The 22714-nt window shown below is 41.4% G+C and overlaps 1 protein-coding gene across 1 annotated transcript in view; it reads left to right on the forward strand.

The window, feature by feature from the left end:
- The window catches only part of GALNT17 (polypeptide N-acetylgalactosaminyltransferase 17), a 500108-nt gene that overhangs the window by 197048 nt on the left and 280346 nt on the right, over positions 1-22714 (forward strand). Inside the window, exon 3 of the mRNA XM_040336747.1 lies at positions 5674-5840. Within this exon, the coding sequence (XP_040192681.1) occupies positions 5674-5840 (167 nt within the window). The remainder of the gene's footprint in view (positions 1-5673; positions 5841-22714) is intronic.

The following is a 22714-nucleotide window of genomic DNA, read 5'->3' on the forward strand; positions in this document are numbered from 1 at the left end:
CTTCGGGAGCGGGCGTTCCTTCTTGATTGACAGTCTTCCGAGAGGCTTCCGACGGTCGCATCCATCGCGTCACTAGTAGCCGAAAGAAGCCGAACGTCGGTGCGGCTCTATACTGCGCCTGCGCACCGACGTTCGGCTTCTTTCGGAAAATTGTGACGCGATGGATGCGACCGTCGGAAGCCTCTCGGAAGACTGTCAATCAAAATAGGAACGCCCAGTCCCGCAGCCCATACCCGGAAGCGACGGAGAAGATGCATCTCGTACACCGTAAGTACTGCTCATATTTTAAAACATCTAGCCGATTCCCCTAGACAAAACGAGCATCCATCTAGGGGGAAATAGTCATATATACGGGTGAACCTCCGCTTTAATATTTTACAGCATTTTAAATAAATTTATGAAAAATAAATAAAAACCTTGTAGACGTTTTAACATTTTCCACTCTTTTTAAAACTTTACATTTTGTCTGTTGCTTTGTGGTTAGAGTGAATGTTTGATAAACATATCGGCCCGGATTCACAGAAACTGGAGCACATTTATGCTGCCGTAGTGTATCTCCTTTACGCTACGCCGACGTAGCGCAGAGAGGCAAGCATGGAATTCACAAAGCACTTCCTCCCAAAACTGCGCTGGGTTTCCTAGGCGCAAGCCGGCGTAGGTGGAAGTGGGCGTGATCCATGCAAATGAGGCGTGACCCCATGCAAATGATGGGCCGAGCGCCAGACAGATACGTATAACAAACGGCGCATGCGCCGTCCCGTGGGCGCATCTCAGTGCGCATGCTCACAATCACGTCGGAACAACTGCCTAAGATACACCGGATCACTTCCTACGGCGTGAACGTAACCTACGCCTAGTCATATTCACGTCCAACGTAAACTACATAAAATACGCAGGCTTGTGTTCCCTGGTGCAGCCCTTTGCATGGATGCTGCTGAATTACACCTCCTTTATGGGGCTTAACTTTACGCCGTACGTACAACTTACGCGCACCAGTCGTAGCCTGCGTCGGGCGCAAGTACGATCGTGAATCGGCGTATCTCCCTCATTTGCATATTTTAATTGAAAATCAATGGGAGCGCCACATGCGTCCAGCGTAAATATGCGCCCACTCTACGCCGGCGTAGGCAAGTTACGTTGGTGGAATTAAGCCTGTTTTTAGGCGTATCTTAGTTTTGTGGGCACGGCGCACAGATACGACGGTGCATATTTGCACTTACGCGGCGTATCTCGAAATACGTCGGCACAAGTGCTTTGTGAATCCGGGCCATCATGTTCGGTACATCTCTGCAATACATCCCTGTTTTGTGTTTTTAAAATGCTGCAAATACAGAAAAATGCCCAGTGATCTTTACAAAAATACAAAAAGGCTCCTTACTTCTTAAAGTGACACCTCTGCCTTTGTTCCACTGAAATCCCAAACAGTGTTAAGGCCTTGGTTTATGGTCAGTTTACCCTTTTTGACTCTTTCCTTTTTGGATTGTTGGTAGAAATTGTATGCTCTTTGGGTAAGATGTGAATGCTAGCAATTGCAATTTTCTGTCCTTGAATCAATGTTAGGCCTCGTACACACGACCAGTTTCCTCGGCAGAATTCAGCTTCCGACCGAGTTTCTGGCTGAATTCTGCCGAGGAAACTGGTCGTGTGTACACTTTCGGCCGAGGAAGCCGACGAGGAGCTCGACGAGGAAATAGAGAACATGTTCTCTATTTCCTCGTTGTTCTATGGGAGCTCTCGTCCCGCCGAGCTCCTCGGCGGCTTCAGTGCTGAACTGGCCGAGGAACTCGATGTGTTTGGCACGTCGAGTTCCTCGGCCGTGTGTACGAGGCTTTATATTTAAATATTGACATATATAATTTTTGATATAGATATACAATTGTGCTCAAACTTTGCATACCCTGACAGAAATTTTGAAATGTTGGCATTAATATTGAAAATATGACTGATCACTTTTACAGGCAAGTGCCGTATTCTCAAAAGAAAGCTGTGGCGGCGTAGCGTAAATAGGCCGGCGTAAGCCCGCCTAATTCTAATTGTGAAGAGGTGGGCATGTGTTATGTAAATTAACCCTGACCCGACGTGATTGAAGTTTTTCACGAACAGTGCATGCGCCGTCCGTGGAATTTCCCAGAGTGCATTGCTCCAAAGTACGCCGCAAGGACGTCATTGGTTTCGACGTGAACGTAAATGATGTCCAGCCCCATTCACGGACGACTTACGCAAACAATGTACATTTTTCAAATTTCGTTGCGGGAACGACGCCCATACTTAACATTGGTACGCCGTATATACACCATATATAGCAGGGGTAACTTTACGCCGGGAAAAGCCTAACGTAGACGGCGTAAATGTACTGCGCCGGCCGGGCGTACGTTCATTAATTTGCGTATCTAGCTGATTTACATATTCTAGGCGTAAATCAGCGTACACGCCCCTAGCGGCCAGCGTAAATATGCAGTTAAGATCCGACAGCGTAAAAGACTTACGCCGGGCGGATCTAACAGAAATCTATGAGTAACTGATTCTATGAATCAGGCACATAGATACGACCGGCCAGACTCAGAGATACAATGGTGTATCTGGAGATACGCCGTCGTATCTGGAGATACGCCGTCATATCTCCTTTGTGAATCTACCCCATTGTGTTTTTTGATTTTTTTGTGCTATAAACAAAAGAATTTAAAAAAAAAACACAATGGCCCAGATTCAGAAAGGAGATACGACGACGTATCTCCGGATAGGCCGTCGTATCTCTGAGTGTGCGGGGTCGTAACTATGTGACTGATTCATAGAATCAGTTACGCATAGATTTCCCTAAGATCCGACCGGCGTAAGTGTCTTAGGCTGCATATTTACGCTGGCCGCTAGGTGGCGCTTCCGTATATTTATGTGATTAATATGCTAATTAGGTAGATACGCCGATTCAGAAACATACGTCCGCCCGGCGCATTTTTTTACGTTGTTTACGTTAGGCTTTTTCCGGCGTAAAGTTACCCCTGCTATATGAGGGGTATCCTATGTTAAGTATGGACGTCGTTCCCGCATCGAGTTTTGTAAATTTTACGTCGTTTGCGTAAGTCGTTCGTGAATAGGGCTGTACGTAAGTTACGTTCACGTCTAAAGCATTGACGATTTGCGGCGTAATTTCGAGCATGCGCACTGGGATTTTTTCATGAACGGCGCATGCACCGTTCGTAAAACACATCAAATACGTGGGGTCACATGTAATTTAAATAAAACACGCCCACATCATCCACATTTGAATTAGGCGGGCTTACGCCGACACACATACATTACGCCGCCATAACTAAGGGCGCAAGTTCTTTCTGAATACGGAACTTGGGCCCTAATTTACAGTGGCGTAACGTATCTGAGATACGTTACGCCACCCGGAAAGATACACCAATGTATCTGAATCCGGCCCAATATCTTTTACTTTATGCTATGGAAAATATCCCAACTTCTTTGCCATGAGGTGCCATGTTGAACTTCCAGTGACCAGTATGAAAGAGTTAGAGTGATAGCATCAAATTTAACACACCTGCTCCCCATCGAGTCACATGACATCGGGGATGGAAAATGGCTAATTGGGCCCACTTTGGACATTTTTACTTAGGGGTGTATTCACTTGTGTCGCCAGCGGTTTAGACATTAATGGCTGTGTGTTGAGTTATTTTGAGGGGACAGAAAATTGACACTGTTATACAAGCTGTACACTCACTATTTTATATTGTAGCAAAGTGTAATTTCTTCAGTGATGTCACATTAAAAGATATAATAAAATATTATAATACAAAAATGTGAGGTGTGTACTCACTTTTGTTAGATACTGTATATTGGAGTCGGGGTATTACCATTGTTTAAAATTGTGTAAAAATATGAATGTCTTATGAGAGTTTAAAAACACACATGTTTCTTAAGCTGTAACAAGCTATTATTATTATTAATATTATTGTTATTATTATATGATTTATATAGCGCCAACAGTTTAGCGCTTTACAATGTAGAGGGGGGACAGCACAATTACAATACAGTTTTATACAGAAGGTACAGGAGGGTACTGCTCGTCTAGCTTACATTCTAAAGGGATGGGGTGGTGGTACAAAAGGTAATAGCTGCGGAGAATGATTTGATGGGGGTGGCTCAGGGACAGTTGTTAGGTGGGTGTGGGATAGGCGTCCCTGAATAAATTAGTTTTCAGGGATCTCTTAAAGGTGGAGAAGTTAGGGGCTGATTGGACAAACCGGGGCAGAAAGTTCCAGAGGATGGGAGAGGCTCTGGAGAAGTCCCGAACGTGAGCATGGGAGGAGGCAACAAGGGAGCTAGAGAGCAGGAGGTCCTGGGAGGAGTAGAAGGGATGACTTGGGTGATATCTGCAGATGAGGTTGGTGATGTAGATGGGGGCGATGTTGTAAATGGCCTTGTATCTTGTGGTTAGCATTTTAAATTTTATACGGTGGGGTAGGGGAAGCCAGTGAAGGGATTGGCAGAGAGGAGCAGCAGTCACGGATCAGTTAGTGAGGTGTATTAGTCTAGCAACATAATTCAATATAGACTGAAGGGGGATAGCCTGCGTAAGGGTAGACCATTAAGGATAGAGTTGCAGTAGTCAAGGCGGGAAAAATTCAAGGAGTGAATAAGTTGCTTTGTGGTGTCATTAGTCAGGAAGGGTCGAATTCTGGAGATGTTGCGGAGGTTAAAACGGCAAGATTTAGTCAGCAATTGTATGTGGGGGCTGAAGGAAAGGTCAGAGTTAAGGATTTTACCCAGCACCCTGGCATGTGTGGAGGGACCAATGGTTGTGTTGTTGATCTTAATGGTAAAGTCATGGGGGGGGGGAATATAACAAGCTCAGTTTTAGAAAGATTGAGTTTGAGGAAGTGGTGTGACATCCATACTGATATTTCGTTCAGTAAGTTTGAGATCCGTGAGGAGATCGAGGGGGTGAGTTGAGTAGAGAGATAGATCTGGGTGTCGTTGGCATAGAGGTAGTATTGGAAGCCATGGGAGGTTATCAACTGGCCCAGGGAAGAGGTATAGAGTGAGAATAGGACGGGCCCAAGGACAGAGCCTTGGGGTACCCCAACAGGAAGAGGAGCGGAGGAGATGGAGTTGTAGGTGACACTGAAAGTGCACTGAGGTAGGAGGAGAATCAGGATAAAGCAGAATCATGAAGGCCAATGGAGCGTAGTTTGCTGAGGAGGAGCAGGTGGTCAACAGTGTGGAAGGCAGCAGAAAGGTCTAAGAGTATGAGTATGGAGTAATGGCTATTGGTTTTAGTAGTTAGTAGGTCATTGGTGAGTTTTAGTAGGGCAGTTTCGGTAGAATGTTTTGGGCAGAATCCAGACTGTAGGGGGTCGAGAAGGTTGTTGTTGTTACTCATATGTACAGAAATAATGTGAATTTCCCCCACTCCTCTTGCTCAGCAATTAGGGCCTAGTAGGGCTAGAAATGAGTCAGAGGATGATGAGAGCGATATGTCTCTGTAAACTGCTTGTACAATAACGTTTGCTGGATTTAATGGGAAACTACAATATGTGCATGTGTTTTCTCAGGCATGGCTAATCACTACAGTTAATAAGTGTGAAATATAATATATTTTTATCCAGAAAATTTGAAAAAATACTTTACTAGAAAAGAACATGCTATATGTCATGGTTTTTTATCTTTCAGGTGCAAGAAATTAAAATACACCAAGGAACTTCCTCAGATATCAATAATTTTCATATTTGTCAATGAAGCCCTATCAGTGATTCTAAGATCAGTGCACAGTGCAGTAAATCACACACCTGTCCATCTCCTAAAGGAAATTATCCTAGTGGATGACAACAGCGATGAAGGTAAGCTAAATTCAGAAACATCTACTGTAAATGTCAGGTATAAAACCAACAAAATTGAAATATAATGTTAGAATTTCACTTCATGCTTAAAGGCCCACATTTACCTGAAAAGTTAGGAATTCTTATTAAGAAGTCAAATGTCACAGAATATAATGTGACAGAAAGAAAACGTAGGCTTGAATATTCCGTAACAAGCACTGCATGTCTGATTTGACTTGACTCTTTCCTTCTAATTGTTTTGCAATCAGAAACAGAAAATCTACATTGCAAGAAAGCATGTCATCAGAAAAAGATGATTTTTCTTCTTTTTGCTTTAGACACTGATGCCCCAGATAACACAAAAGAGAAAAATGAAAACAGTATTTTTTTTGTTTGTCATAATAAATATCCCTTGGTAATTGGAAAACCAGGTCAATGGTAAGTTATATATGGCAGCCTTTTAAGCAAGTGAGCATTTCCTAACCATCATATACATTTTTAGATTACATATATTACGCTATGGACAATGAGCTTTGAGGGGTTGGGGTACATGTAAAAATAATAAAAATGCATAAGAAGGAGTATGACTATGACTATGTGTTTGTAAGATTGAGACACTTGGGGGCCAGATTCTCAAAAGAGTCCTATCTATTGATTTGCATAGATTTCTATTAGATCCGACTAGATCCGATTAGATCTTACGCCGTCGGATCGTAACTGCATATTTACGCTAGCCGCTAGGGGTGTGTATCTATTGATATGCATAGATTTCTATTAGATCCGACTGGCGTAAGTCTCTTACGCCGTCGGATCGTAACTGCATATTTACGCTAGCCGCTAGGGGCGTGTACGCTGATTTACGAATCGAAATATGTAAATCGGCTAGATACGCGGATTCACGAACGTACGCCCGGCCGATGCAGTACAGATACGCCGTTTACGTTAGGCTTTTCCCGGCGTAAAGTTACCCCTGCTATATGGTGGCGTAAGTGCGGCGTACCAATGTTAAGTATGGCCGTCGTTCCTGCGACGAAATTTGAAAATTTTACGTCGTTTGCGTAACTCGTCCGTGAATGGGGCTGGACGTAATTTACGTTCACGTCAAAACCAATACGTCCTTGCGGCGTATTAGGAGCAATGCACACTGAGAGATTTCCATGGATGGCGCTTGCGCCGTTCGTGAAAAACGTCAATCACATCGGCTCACAGAACATTTACATAAAACACGCCCCCCTTTTCCAAATTTGAATTAGGCGGGCTTACGCCGGCCTATTTACGCTACGCCACCGCAACTTATGGAGCAAGTGCTTTGAGAATACAGCACTTGTCCGTCTAAGTTGCAGAGGCATAACGTAAATAGGTTACATTACGCCCGCACAAAGTTATGCCATACTACGAGAATCTGGCCCTTAGAGCGTAACTCCACTTTTGTTTAGAAAAAAAAACATTCCCCTCTGGGTGATCTATGTACATTGCAAGGATTTTAACAAACTTTGTTGCAAATTCCTACCTTTTGTTATTCTGAAGAAATCGTTGTTTGTTTGTGTCCATGTGGAAAGTGAATCTAATGGGAGTGGTTTCAAAATTATCAACCAATTGCTGCACCGGCAAAGTCACTATTGAGGAAAATTGCAGGATCTACATCCCTTTAGACGTGATTTCATATTGGGAGTATCTCACCAAATTTTTTATTTTTTTTTTGTTGCAGGAGATGCATGAAATTTGACTTGTATCTTGGTGCAGATTTGTAGGAAAATCAGTGAGTCAATCACACAAGCAGGACATAATGTTTCTGGAGGGTAATCTGTACAAATTCTGTTTACAGAACACCTCTACGTAGCCATATTGAATTGCATTTTACAAAAAATCACAGAGCTGCAGATTGAAAAGGAATGGTAGTTTTTAATAACATTCAATTACAATATGACTTGTGGTGCAATTGTATATGCTACATTATTACTTTTTTATATGCTATATTTTTTAACACAAAAGTGGAGTTACCCTTTCTCGTGAAAGAGATTTCAGCCTGTATATAGCCTGTTTTTAAATGAGTAAAGGATTTTGTTTGTGTTCTTCCCCTGTATATGAATTATATGTCAGTGATGGCACTCATTTATAGAAGGCAAGGGTGAACCAACCTGGAGTGGTGCTGTGACTTTATACATATACAATTAGTAAACCACAAAAAAGACTGCATTTAAGCATATATTATTACAATATCACAAACCAACATGTTAACTAAACACTTACTCCATGTTTGGCTGGCATTGAAAAAAATACAAAGTTGTTGCTGTAAAGGAGCAAAGAGAATGGTCTCTTTAAAATAAAATGTTCATTTAACTTAATTAAAAGGTGGAATTATGTTAATTTTGAATGCCATATCCTATGCAAGGAAAATTAAATAAAATTAAACCATGATCAGATGAATTAAGTAAAGACTCTTTCACTTTGCGAACTGAACATTGTCTATTCTTTTATTAAATCAACTTGTGAAAAGTAAATTTTCACTTTGTAAAGTTAACAAACTAATGAGCTAACTGAACATTTACTTTGCAAAGAATCATAAGCTGTGAAAAATGCATGATTTTTGCTTCTTGCACACATGATTATATAATTGAGATCAGGGCACCTTCATCTCATTGACTAAGCTAAGCAAATTTGCAAAGTGAAGTGAATTTTGACTTTTTTTTTTATTTTCTTCGCACATAATTGGGTATTCATCAAAAATGGATTTCCACTTCGCTTTACCTCATTCGCTAAACAAAGTGAAAATTCACTTTGGAAAGTAAATATTTGCTCATCACTCTGCTGCCCCCCCCGCCATCCTCGGTGAGGGAACCAGGAAGTGAAGCGCTCCAGCTTTACTACCCGGTTCCCTACGGCGCATGCGTAAGTCGTGCTACGCCTGCCGATTGGCTCCCGCTGTGTACTGGGAGCCGAGTGTTCCCATAACACAATGGGGGACGGGGGACGTGAGGTGACGTCATGCTCGCAGTCTGTCCAAGACTGTGTGGCTGAAAGTGGGTGCAAATACCTGTCTTTAGACAGGTATCTGCACCCCCTCCCCCCTGAAAGGTGTCAAATGTGACACCGGAGGGGGGGAGGGTTCCGATCAGCGGGAGTTCCACTTTAGGGTGGAGCACTACTTTAAGTCGAAAATGTTCGTAATTTGGAAACCGCATGCGCAGAATGGCAATTAAGTAATTTTCCGATGTTTTCCGATTTTCCGTCGAATGTGCCCGCCGTTGAAAAAAGAACATACTACTGTATACTGCTTAAAAGTAGCAAGTAAAAACAGCAAATTATGTTTACTGTAAATAGGAATGCACAGCTTATACTTATATATATATATTACATGCACACCAAAACATGTGTAAAAATTAACAAGAGTAAAAAACTTAAAGAAAAATCGAATCATGTAGCAAGGAAGACCAGCCAGGCAGCTCAGTCACCCCTAAGCAAAAAGTAGAACTGTGAACTAACTAGGCACAAGCCAGCAAAGGAAACAGCTTATTGCAGTTAATCCAGAGAGCAGGTATTCTTTAATATTAATATGCAACTTCAATGTCCATGCCTTGTTCAGCATGTAAAATAGGGATTCAACGCTTCTATTTAAACTTCTATAAGGACTTTACTTTCTTATTTACGTGGCTGGTTTTATTGGCTCTATATGTATGACCAGCTATTGTACGTAAGTAATTTATACCTTCTTTTAGCTGACAGGTATATAAGCACATCTGACATATGAAGGCTAAAAAGTGAAATATTACACAATGATTTTTCATTACTGTATATTTAATGGGGATCAATAAGGGGGAACGATGTCCAATAGAGAACAATGAATGCATTTCACAGTACATTCAAACAGCTTGAGTGTAAAATGCTTCATAGAATGTTGATTCCAAGGAATTGTATAGAGGAAGACAAATATTATATTGTTATGATTGGTGTAGCATTTTTATGTGCTGTACATTATTATTCATCGTATAGGAAAACAATAAATCTAAAAATACCAATGTTTTCCTATGACAGGAAAATCCATTAATATGATTTAGAATATGGTTTTCTATATAATAATTAAATTATTTTAATTTTAAAATCAACAACATTTTTTATCCTAACACCTTAATAGCGCAATGTAGCAGAACTATGGTACATCTCCCTTACAGAAGAGCAAAACAAACATTTTTAAATAGTTGTAAATTGCATGTATATTTGTTATTCTCTGCATATAAACATTTTATCATTATTAGTGCCCTTCCATGTCATTTGCTTTACTGAAATTTCAATTATTTCTTTAACACAACGATGTCAGCTTTCTGGAAGATATTTTAAAGTGCATATCTTCCCAAACAGATAAATAAAGAATTTAAATGAATATAGAGTATGTTTACTTATTAACCCGACAAAGGATTTGTAATCCTGTACAACCTACCAGTTCATTTTTGAACCTCTCTCATACTGCAAAGCCAGGCTAGTGACACTAATTAAATGGTTTGGCATTTCAGCTTCCTGTGTCACCTCTCTGCTGCCCCATACTACTCATTGGACCATGAATCAGCATCATGATGACCTTACGAATCAGTAATGCTAAACCAGGAAGTAGCAAAGTGATTTTCCTAACTACCAGAGGTGTGCTGGGCAATATTACAAATCCTTTGGCAGTTACAGTACTTCATCCATATGTATAACCTATCCCTAGTGGTCCTGTTCTACATCATTAAATGTGGATTGCAAAAAATCTCTCAAAGTGATCAGCTATTTAATCAAATATAATGTATGTGTGTGTGTATATATATATATATATATATATATATATATATATATATATATATATATATATATATACATTATATTTGATTACATAGCTGATCACTTTGAGAGATATTTTGCAATCCACATTTAATCCACATGTAATGTGTTTTATATATATATATATATATATATAAAACACCAGATAAATTAAAAATCTACTATAAAACAGTTTAAATCAATATCTATATTCATTACATGCGAAATGAGCATGTCCAGCTCATATATCTAGCGCATCTCATTTTGTGAGACCGCTTCTTTTAGATTGAACCCTTTCCAGAATGGTTCGACTCTGTCTATCCCATAGACTGTAAGTACACTAGGGTATTTTTTATGCATTTGGCGAAAGTGCCTTCGAGACGCTTTGGTTCTCATAATCTTTAGCTATATTGTTAATGTGCTTTTTGACCCCAACAAAAAAAATTCTAGTGGTTCTTAAACTGTAATTTACATGGGCATTCCAGTATGTAAGTCACATATGATCTACTACTGTATACGTCACAATAATAGAACATAGAAAACAAAATGCAGGAGGGTACTCCAAGGTCTCTACATGGTTTGCTGTTTAATTGCTTTGTCAGGAGACCCTAATACACCAGGGAGTAATAACAGATTTTGAACAGTAACTATTATATAAGCATTGTGTACTCACAAATAAATACATGTAACACTGTATTCTTAGCCTTGCATCCAATGAGGGAATCCCCAAAGCTACCCCAGAGAGGAGAGAAAAAAACGTCTGTTGTGACCAGAGAGGAGCCTCTCAACAGTGGCCTTAAACCTAAAAATTTGAAAGCAACAGTACTCAGTATTACATAGAAACAAAGACACTGAGAAAAGTGACGATGAGGAAAAAGAACGAGTCTGCCTTTTATTTTTTTTTATTTTTTTTTATAGACATGTTTTGTTTTTGTTTTTTTCTTTTTTTCTTTTCTGTCTTAATATAGATCTATGTTTGTTCCAAGCCTGTTTGAAGCCATTCACTACTGACCAGCTCACTACCTCTGATGGAAGTTTATTCCAAGCATCAACTACAATTTCAGTAAAAAAATACATCCTAAGATTCGTTTTGAGCTTTCCACCAGCTAATTTGAAGTCACGCCCCTATGTTCTTGATTTTGGTTTCAACATTTTGGTGTCTCCCTTCTTTCCTCCAGACTGTGAATATTAAGTTCTTGAAGTCACACTTGATATGTTTTATCCCCCAGACCATACACCATTGTTGCTACCAGTCTCAGGACTAGTTCTATCTTAGCAATATATTTTTGTAAGTAAGGTCTCTAGAACTGGACACAGTATTCTACATGAGGTCTTACTAAAGATCTACTGTATGTAGGGGAATCGGGGACCTGCTGCTGGTGACACATCTAGAGATGCATCCTAGAATTCTATTAGGTTTCCCCACTGCCTGGTCACTCTGTTTGCTCATTTTGCTATCATCTGAAAAAAGTACTACCAAATCCTTTTCCTCTGAAGTGCTGGCAAACACTGTACCCCACAATGTTGTACTCTCTCAGGGGATTATTTCCCCCCTAAGTGCATTCTTTTACAATTAGAAACATTGAACTGCAGTTTCCTCTTCTTTGACCAATCTTCCAGCAATGCCAAATCATGTTACAGTCACCTCCAGGGATATCAACGCTCTTACACATCTTTGTATTGTCAGCAAAAAAACATATCTTGCCCAGCAAACTTTTAGTTATATCACTTACATTTAGATTAAATAGAAAATGACCTTTTCTTGTGAAAAAAAAAATAGAAAATGACCTAGTACAGAGACTTGTGGTACACCACTAGTGACTAGTCTCTGTTCTGAGTGAACCCCATTTACAACCACACTCTGGTATCTTTTTTTTTAGCCAACTGCATATCCACTTAACCTAATGCCACATACACACGGTCGTTGTTTGTGACGAAAAAAAAACGACATTTTTTAAAACGTCATTTAAAATTGTGTGTGGGGAAAACGTCGTTTTATGTCTTCTGAAAAATGTCAAAACAAAAATTCGAACATGCTTCAATTTTTTATGTCGTTTTTCAAAACGTCGTTTTTTGTGTCATAAAAAATGATCGTGTGTGGGCTAAAACAACGTTTTTAAACCCGCTCATGCTCAGAAGCAAGTTATGACGCAAGCTTGAATGGAACAGAGTGCCGCCGTACGTGCTGAACGTAACCGCGCTTTGCTAGAGCATTTTGAAAAAGCGATGGTGTGTAGGCAACGCCGTTTTTTAAAATGAAGTTTGAAAAACGTCATTTCTTTTCATGCTAAAAAACATTGTTTTTTTTTCATGCTAAAAAAGCTTCGGGTTTTTTCATCACAAAAAACGACCGTCTGTACGCGGCATTAGGGTTAAGTCCTAGCTTGTACAACTTCTGTATTAGATCATTATGTGGAACTGTATCAAATCCCTTGCTGAAATCAAGATCAAGATACACTATATTACCAAAAGTATTGGGACACACATGAACTTGAATGGCATCCCAGTCTAAGTCTGTAGGGTCCAATATTGAGTTGGCCCACCCTTTGTAGCTATAACAGCTTCAACTCTTCTGGGAAGGCTGTCCACAAGGTTTAGGAGTGTGTCTCCGCTCTAATTTATCCCAAAGGTGTTCTGTTGGGTTGAGGTCAGGTTCCTCCATGCCAAACCCACTCATCCATATCTTTATGGACCTTGCTTTCTGCACTGGTCCAAATCATTTGGTGGAGGGGGTTTTTGGTGTGGGGTTGTTTTTCAGTGTTTGGGCTTGGCCCCTTAGTTCCAGTGAAGAAAACTCTGAGGCCGGATTCACACTAGTGCGGTGAGAATTTCAGCTCTCTTATCTCTGCAGAGAGATAAGAGAACTGTTCAGCAGATCCACTGCCTTTTAGCTGCAGATTAGCTGCAAATTTGGAGACCTGGGAGAGGGGAGGGGGAGGGGGGAAGTGTATTGAGCTGAATGAGACAAATCCTTAAGAGAAATTAACACATCTGCGAATCAGCTGCGTACCCATATACGATAATGGGCCTGAATTCGCACCTGAGCCGCACCGCAAGGCCTAAAATACGCACACGTTTTTTCGGCAATGCGCAGTGCGAATGCATCGCACATTTGTAAACCAGCCTCATTGAAAACAATTGGCTAGATTCACAAAGAGTTACACCGGTGTATCAGTAGATACCGTCGAAACTCGGAATCTAAGCCGTCGTATGTTTAAGTGTATGCTCAAACTGAGATACACTTAAACCTATCTAAGATACGATGGCCTGCGCCGTCGTATCTTAGGGTGCAATATTTTCGCTGGCCGCTAGGTGGCGCTTCCGTTGAGTTCGGCGTAGAATATGCAAATGAATAGATACGCCGATTCACGAACGTACGCTTGCCCGTCGCAGTAAAAATACGCCGTTTACGTAAGGCGTTTTCCGGCGTAAAGTTAGTCGAACAAATAGCTGGCCTAGTCATTGTTAAGCATGGCCGTCGTTCCCGCGTCGAAATTTGAAAATTTTACGTCGTTTGCGTAAGTCGTCTGTGAATGGGGCTGGACGTAATTTACGTTCACGTCGAAACCAATACGTCCTTGCGTACTTTGGAGCAATGCACACTCGCATATGTACACGGACGGCGCATGCGCCATTCGTAAAAAACTTCAATAACGTCGGGTCACGAGTCATTTACATAAAACATGCCCCCCTCATCCTCATTTGAATTAGGCGCGCTTACACCGGCCCCATTTACGATACGCCGCCGTAACTTGGGAGGCAAGTGCTTTGTGAATACAGCACTTGCCTCTCTCACTTAAGGCGGCTACCCCGCCTGAAAGATGCGCCCATCTACCTGAATCCAGCTAAATGTATTTAGAAATGTTCTGCGTATTGCATGCGGTTTAAGCTGCACTCAATTCGCATAGTTGTGAATTCGGCCTTAAGGCATCAGCATACCATACATTTTGAACAATTTCATGCTTCCAACATTGTGGGAACAGTTTGGGGATTGCTCCTTCCTGTTCCAACATGTGCACCAGAGCACAAAGCAAGGTCCATAAAGACATGGATGAGTAAGTTTGGGGTGGAGAAATGTTTTCACCTTTGGGATGAATTAGAGCAGAGACTGCGAGCCAGGCCTTCTCTTCCACATCAGTGCCTGAACTCACAAATCCGCTTCTGGAAGAAAGGTCAAACATTCCCATAGACACACTCCTAAACCTTGTGGATAGCCTTCCCAGAAGAGTTGAAACTGTTATAGCTGAAAAGGTTAGGTCAACTAAATATTGAACCCTACAGACTAAGACTGGGATGCCATTAAAGTTCATGTGCATGTAAAGGCAGGCATTCCAATACTTTTGGTAATATAGTGTATGTCCGCAGCACCACCCTGCTCCAAAACATTGGTAATATAGTCAAAAAATTCAATCAGATTAGTCTGACATGATCTGCCCTTGGTAAAGCCATGTTGCTATGGGTCCAGCAAGCTGTGTATTTTTAAGGGATCAAGGATACTTCTTTTCAGGAGTGATTCCATTAACTTGACTACAGCCGATGTTATTATCTGTAATTGCCAGCTTCTATCTTGCTGACCTTCTTGTGACAAGGTACAATATTGGCTATCCACCAGTCATGGGGGACGTCTATTAGAAGAGATTAAAAAGATCTGTTAATGGTCCAACAAATATACCTCAAAGTTCTCTTTTACCTCAACACCTTAAATATATAAGGCACATGTCCCTAATGGGCCATATTGATTGTATACAATCTATGAAAGCAGAACATAATGTGACTATAGCACTAAAAAGTTTTCCTTTATACAAATGTATACATTTCCTAGTAATTTAAAAAAGCCCAAACAATTTTTTTTAAATGCCTGTTTCCTCCATATGTTATTTTTTTTTATGGTTTGTATGGTTAAGTCATTTCAATGTGTAGTCAACTTAACTACTTCCCGCCCGTGCAATAGACGAATACCCGTTACTTTTCCGGGAGGCCATCATATGACATCCTACCGTGATCACGATGCCCATGTGCCACACTCTATGGTCACTGAATCCTTAGGATTCAGCTGATCACAGATAGGGGTAAAGGGCAAATCACGGCTCTTTGCAGCCGGAGTGGTGGCCATCTTGCAACACCCTAGCCCCACTCCCCCTCTCTCAAATACCATTTGTACTTGATCCAGGGTTCGCCCGATCGCCTCTCAAGGGGTCAGGAAGGATTTTTTTTCCCTGTCGTAGCATATTGGCGTAGCACAACCAGGGTTTTTTTGCCTTCCTCTGGACCAAGCCAGGATCGAGGATTAAGTTAATCCTTGATTAATCCCCCCTCCCTCCTCCCCCTGGTGTTTGGCGACTATGGTTAATCTGCAATATTCTGCAGAAACCATTGGGGATCTGAGACAATTTGCCGCAATACTACCAGCCATCACTAAAAAATCCCTAAGAACTGAGCGACTTTTGAGAATCGATCGACGATCGACTATCAAAAATCTCAGCCGTTTACCCCAGCCTAAGCATATATCGTGTGCTTTGATCAACACAAGATCGGCAGTAAAACACCGACTGGAAATCCATGATTTCATTCTACAATATGATTTAGACTGCCTCTTTATTACAGAGAGCTGGCTTACAGCTGACTGTAACACCATTCTCGGAGAACTGGTGCCAGAAAACTATTGTATCATAACTGAAAACAGAATAGGGCAAAGAGGAGGAGGACTGGCGGTGATCCATAAGACTCATCTTGCAATCACTAAACCTGTCCTTCAAAACCCTCTTCCATTTATGGAAACCCTTACCCTGCAACTACAAACAAACTCCCAGGAGACCGTCCGGATTCTACTCTGCTATAGGCCACCTGGCCCAAAATCGCAGTTTCTCCCATCATTGACGGACTTTATCTCCACCTATAGCCTTAACAGCAAACACCTTTTGCTGCTCGGGGACTTCAATCTCTGGGCCAACTCCCCGCAAGACCCCGTTGCCGACGCCTGCATTGATCACTTCGAAGGATTAGGGCTACAACAACTAGTATGTGGGCCCACACATGCTTCAGGTCACACACTCGATCTTATTTTCAGACAAGATCTGGAAATAAAAATCTTGGAAAATGAACCATTGCCATGGACAGATCACCATGCAATTAAATTCATTATTTCCGATTTCCCACCCTTAACTAAAACATCAAATCTAGTGACAACACACTGGACTAGATGTCAGAAGAAGCTCCACTCGGAACTCTTCAAAACCACGTTAAGGAAAAAAATAAATACAATTCAGCCGCATCAAACGGCTGAAGAAACGCTGGATACCATAAACACAGCCCTATTACAGTCAGCCGACTTAATAGCGCCGAAACGTAAAACCCGCATCTGGAAAAATAACTCCAGCTGGTTCAATAACCAACTGGCATTACTGAAGCAAGAGCGTAGAAGGGCGGAAGCCGCCTAGAAAAGAAGCTCTTCAGATGAGAACCTTATCGTCTACAAAGCAACAACAAGAAAATACCACAAAGAAATCTTCAAAGCCAAGAAAAACTATTTTTCCGAGGCTATCAACAGCGCCCTTAATCGCCCACGCGAACTCTTTAAATTGGTCACTCAGACCATGAATCCAAGATGTCTTGAAGCCCCCAATTCGGACTCACAAGAATTTTGCAGTGAATTGTCGGATTACTTCATTAATAAAATCGAGGGGATCCGACAAAGCATTCAGCAAAATAATTCCCCCCTCAACTCTCCCCGTAATGATTTACACAATACCTGCAGTAATTCACCACAACCAGGTAAGTTCACGCTGGAACCTATCTCTATCCATGCCACTAAAAATATCATCGGTACTCTGCGTAACAGCACCGCGCCGAATGATATCATCCCCACTAAACTGCTGAAGGAATGCGCCGACATCCTGGCACCTCCTATCACGCGGCTTATCAATCAATCCTTCAGGGAAGGCATAGTGCCCTCCAAGTTGAAGGAGGGTATAATTCGACCCATCTTGAAGAAACCCAACCTGGACCCCAAGGACCCACTCCACCGTCGTCCAATAACAGGTCTAAATGTACTCTCAAAGGTAATGGAAAAAGTAGTGGTACAACAGCTGCAACATCATCTAGATACCCACAACCTACTTGACCCATTTCAATCGGGATTCCGGCCTGGACACGGGACAGAAACCGCATTGCTCAAAATATGGGACGACGCTCTCGAGGCCGCAGATGAAGGAGAATCTTGTCTTCTGGTTCTGTTGGACCTGAGCGCAGCCTTCGACACAGTAGACCACAAGCTTTTATTGACTCGGCTAGCTGAAGTAGCCAGAGTCGCAGAAGGCGATTTATCTTGGTTCTCCTCTTTTTTGGAAAACCGATCGCAAATAGTGAAGTTAGGACCTTTCACTTCTGAGAAACGCACGGTATCGTGCGGAGTCCCTCAAGGATCCCCCCTGTCGCCGGTGTTATTCAACATCTATCTTCGCCCTCTTTTTGAGATTATTAGCAGTCAAAAACTGCTCTACCACTCATATGCAGACGACACGCAACTATATTTCCGCATTTGCAATAAAAAGGATCATCACCTCAATCTAGAGACATGCCTCTCTTTGATAGAGGACTGGATGACAAAGAGTTATCTTAAACTCAACGGAGAGAAAACAGAACTTCTCCTGTTTCACGCCAAGCGTATGAATCAACCTACAACAACTTGGACCCCCCCGCCCATTCTGGGCAAAATCATCACCCCTAGCGCCAAAGTCAAAAGTCTCGGAGTCATCTTTGACTCTCACATGACATTGGACGCACAAATAGGGTCAGTAGTCAGCGGATCTCACCATCTGCTGCGCCTACTACGCAGACTTACTCCTTTTATTCCCAAGGAAGACATAGCGGTCGTGGTGGGAGCTATTGTAAACTCAAGATTGGACTATGCAAATGCCCTTTACCTCGGACTCCCCAAGTACCAAATCGCTCGTCTACAAGTCGTTCAAAATACGGCCGCTAGACTTGTGACTGGGAAAAAACCTTGGGAATCAATCTCACCTTCACTGAGAGCCCTTCACTGGTTGCCAGTAAAAGACAGAATCACTTTTAAAGCACTCTGTCTAACGCATAGATGTATCTATGGGAATGCTCCCCATTATCTATGCGAAAAAATAAAAGCTCATAAACCCAATCGCGTTCTGCGTTCCACCAATCAAAATTTCCTCCAGATACCCAAAGCCAAATACAAGTCCAAAGGAGAAAGGAGATTCGCGGTCCAAGGGCCTAGACTATGGAACGCTTTACCAACCAGCATTCGGTTGGAGGAGAATCACTTAGCATTCAGGAGAAAGATCAAGACTCATCTCTTTTGATACCAAAGGAGACAGGAACAACAAGCGCCCAGAGGCGATTAAATTCGCATGTGCTGCGCTATATAAGTTTTCATTCATTCATTCATTCATAAACAGAAGCTGGTTATCGGCACTTCTTTGCTTCTGCTGTCAGCGTGAGGAGAGGAGATTCAAAAACTGGTTTATTTTATCAGTGCAGTCCCAACAGTGCCCACTAGTGCTGCCAATCAGTGCCCATTAGTGTCTCCTCATCAGTGTTATCTCTCAGTGCTGCCTAAAAAAAACCCTGTGGTGATAAAATACCACCAAAAGAAAGCTAAATGTGTGTAAAAAATTATAACAATTTCATATGGGTATTGTGTCGACCACGCAATTGTCATTCGAAGTGTGACAGTGCTAAAAGCTGAAAATTAGCCTGGGCAGGAAGGGGGTACAAGTGCTCAGTAGGCAAGTGGTTATAAGAAACCTGAAGATCTGTGGTACATGTCCAACAAGCTGTCATCATGCAGTGGCTTTTAGAGTTTCATTAAAAAAAAAATTAAATGCATTGCATGTCCTAGCAATTTATGTGGAACAGTGTTTCAAACTCTAAAGTGCTTTCACTGGTGCCTCTTGATTGCTAGTTATTTTGTCAGTTAGGTGCCACAGGCTAATAGCTGTGAACATGATTTCAAATGTTTTGTTTTTCTAAACACATAAATTATAGCAACAAAACGTATAACATTTAAGCAGTCTTGGAGAAGTAAAACTAAATTTAAAAAACTTAGATAGTGATAGAATTAATGTTTCTCTTAATTAATGATTGCAGAAACCAATTACATAGGGGCACATTATACACAAAAATACTACTTTTGGGTGCTGGCCTAGATTGGGTGTGGGGCAAATACCAATTTTTAATTAATAATAAATATTCTAGTTATAGCATCTGAATGGAATGGAGAGGGCAAAAATAAGTATTTGCAACTCAGGGTCTTATGCCGCATACACACAATCGGAATTTCCAACAAGAAAAGTTTGATGTGAGCTTTTGGTCGGAAATTCCAACCATGTGTAGGCCCCATCAGACATTTTCTGTCAATTTCCGACAACAAAAATTTGAGAGTTGGTTCTCAAATTTTCTGACTGGAAAAGTTTTTGTCGGAAATTCCAATCGTCTGTATGCAATTCTGACGCACAAAAATCCTAAGCATGCTCAGAATCATTGAACTTAATTTTTCTCAGGTCGTCATAGTGTTGTACGTCACCGCGTTCTTGACGTTCGGAATTTCCGACAGCATTTGTGTGACCGTGTGTGTGCAACACAAGTTTGAGCCAACATTCCGACGGAAAAAAATCCACGGTTTTCTTTTCGGAAATTACGATTGTGTGTACGTGGCATTAGCCTACAATCCTCATTTGTAACAAGACAAATGCATGCCGTGATGGGTGAGTCTCTTTGGGGATCAATGGTGACTTGCCCAAAAATTTGCCATTTAAAATTAGTCAATGGTTAAACACCACTGTTGCCAGCAAATGTGACATTTGTTGTAATATAAATACAAAGCATGCCACTGAGAAAAATTAATGCGGATGGTCACTTTATTATGGCAAGGTATTTGAACAGGGCGTTGTACCCTTATCTCGCTAAATTCACATATACAGTACACCTGAAACCCAGATGGCTGCTGCAATGTTCAGGTCCCTTCTGACCCCAACATCCCTAGTGGATATGTGGAAAGAGTGTAACCCTGACTGTAGATTTGATAAATGTTTGTCTCATCCCCACAATGCTTTTTCCAGAATAGACCATATTGTTCTTTCGTTGTCTGTCCCACACCTCATGCCGCGTACACACCATCACTTTATGTGATGAAAAAAAATGACGTTTTTAAAAACGTCAATTTAAATGACCGTGTGTGGGGGAAAACGTAGTTTTATGTCTTGTGAAAAACTACAAAAAAATTTTTAAGCATGCTTAAATTTTTTGTGTCGTTTTTCAAAACGTCGTTTTTTACTTCACAAAAAATGACCGTGTGTTGCAAAAAACGACGTTTAAAACGACGTTTTTAAACCCGCGCATGCTCAGAAGCTAGTTATGAAGCAGTCAAAGTCAGAGAGCGTAAGCGCGCCTTATTCAAATGAGGATGGGGGGCTTGTTTTATGTAAATGTTTGGTGACCCAAAGAGATTGACGTTTTTTACGAATGGTGCATGCGCCGTCCGTGTATATATCCCAGTGTGCATTGCTCCAAAGTACGCTGCAAGGACGTATTGGTTTCGATGTGAACGTAAATTACGTCCAGCCCCATTCATGGACGACTTACGCAAACGGCGTAAAATTTTCAAATTTCGGTGCGGTATCGACGGCCATACTTAACATTGACTAGGCCAGCTAGGGGGCAGCTTTATCTTTACGCGGCGTAGCTCTTACGGAAACGGCGTATCTTTACTGCGAAGGGCGCACGTACGTTCGTGAATCGGCGTATCTAGTCTACGCCGAACTCAACGGAAGCGCCACCTAGCGGCCAGCGTAAATATTGCACCCTAAGATATGACGGCGCAGGCCATCGTATCTTAGATAGGTTTAAGTGTATCTCAGTTTGAGCATACACTTAAACTTACGACGGCGTAGATTCAGAGTTACGTCGGCGTATCTACTGATACGCCGACGTAAAGCTACCTGAATCCAGCTACTAAACTAGAACTGAGCTGGATTTACCATTGAAGGAGTCTGCTGGGAAAGTGTTGGGTAGTACCTGTCATTGTTATTACATCAAAGAAAATAAACCTTACACCCCATGAACCCTTCATAAACTGGATAGTGATTGTAAACTGATCCAACTTAAATTCACTAAGGAAATGTATAACAGCAACCACATTAAATTTTCTACAAGAGCTCAGGAAGCACCGTTCTTGTTTATATGAAGCTAAAGAGAATTTACATCTGTCACAAGCTAATAACCTTTCACAAGAGGTGACCCATCTAACTCTAATGCTGCATACACACGATCAGCATATCTGATGGAAAAAGTCCGACTGACTTTTTCCATCGGATATTCCGATCGTTTGTAGACCCATCAGAGTTTATTTATCGGAAATTCAGATGAATTCCATTGGCGTTTAGATATAGAACATGTTCTATTTTACTCAGATGGAATTCCATCGGAATTTCCATGTGATTTGGCCGGGCAAAAGCCTGATCGGGTATATGCGGCATAACACTCTTGCAGATAGCTAACCTGGAATGCCAAGTTTCCTTGGAATAAGTATTTGGGTTAATAAACTTTTAAGAATAAATAAACATTCAGGGCCAGATGGTTTTCTTGCTACTTATTACAAAATATTTGTGGAGTATCTAGCCCCCCTACTAATCATATCTTTTAATAATCTTTTGTGGCAACACTCATTTGAAATTGAAACACTGACAGCGATAATTTCTTTGATGCCAAAATCTGTCAAAATGATTGCATCTGGTCCAATTACAGGCCAATAATTTTACTTTACCTGGATGTTAAAACTCTTGTGATAGTACTCACACTTCATCCTAATCCAATCACTGGGTCTCCACACAAGAATCCGGTGCACCATACTGGACCTTTGGCTCAAATTTTCCAATATGGATTAAATCTCTTTACAATAGTCTGCAGGCATATTTAACCACTGGACACTGGACACTTTCACTTCCTTCCTACCTAGACCAATTTTCAGATTTCAACGCTATCACTTTGACTGCCAATTACTTAGTGCATTTAGTTAGGAGGTGAGTATTTGTTGGCTTGAGCTCTGAGTAAGGGTATGCGTCCCCGAAACGTGT

Source organism: Rana temporaria, chromosome 2, assembly GCF_905171775.1.
Source record: "Rana temporaria chromosome 2, aRanTem1.1, whole genome shotgun sequence".
In the NCBI taxonomy this organism is placed as follows: Eukaryota; Metazoa; Chordata; class Amphibia; order Anura; family Ranidae; genus Rana; species Rana temporaria.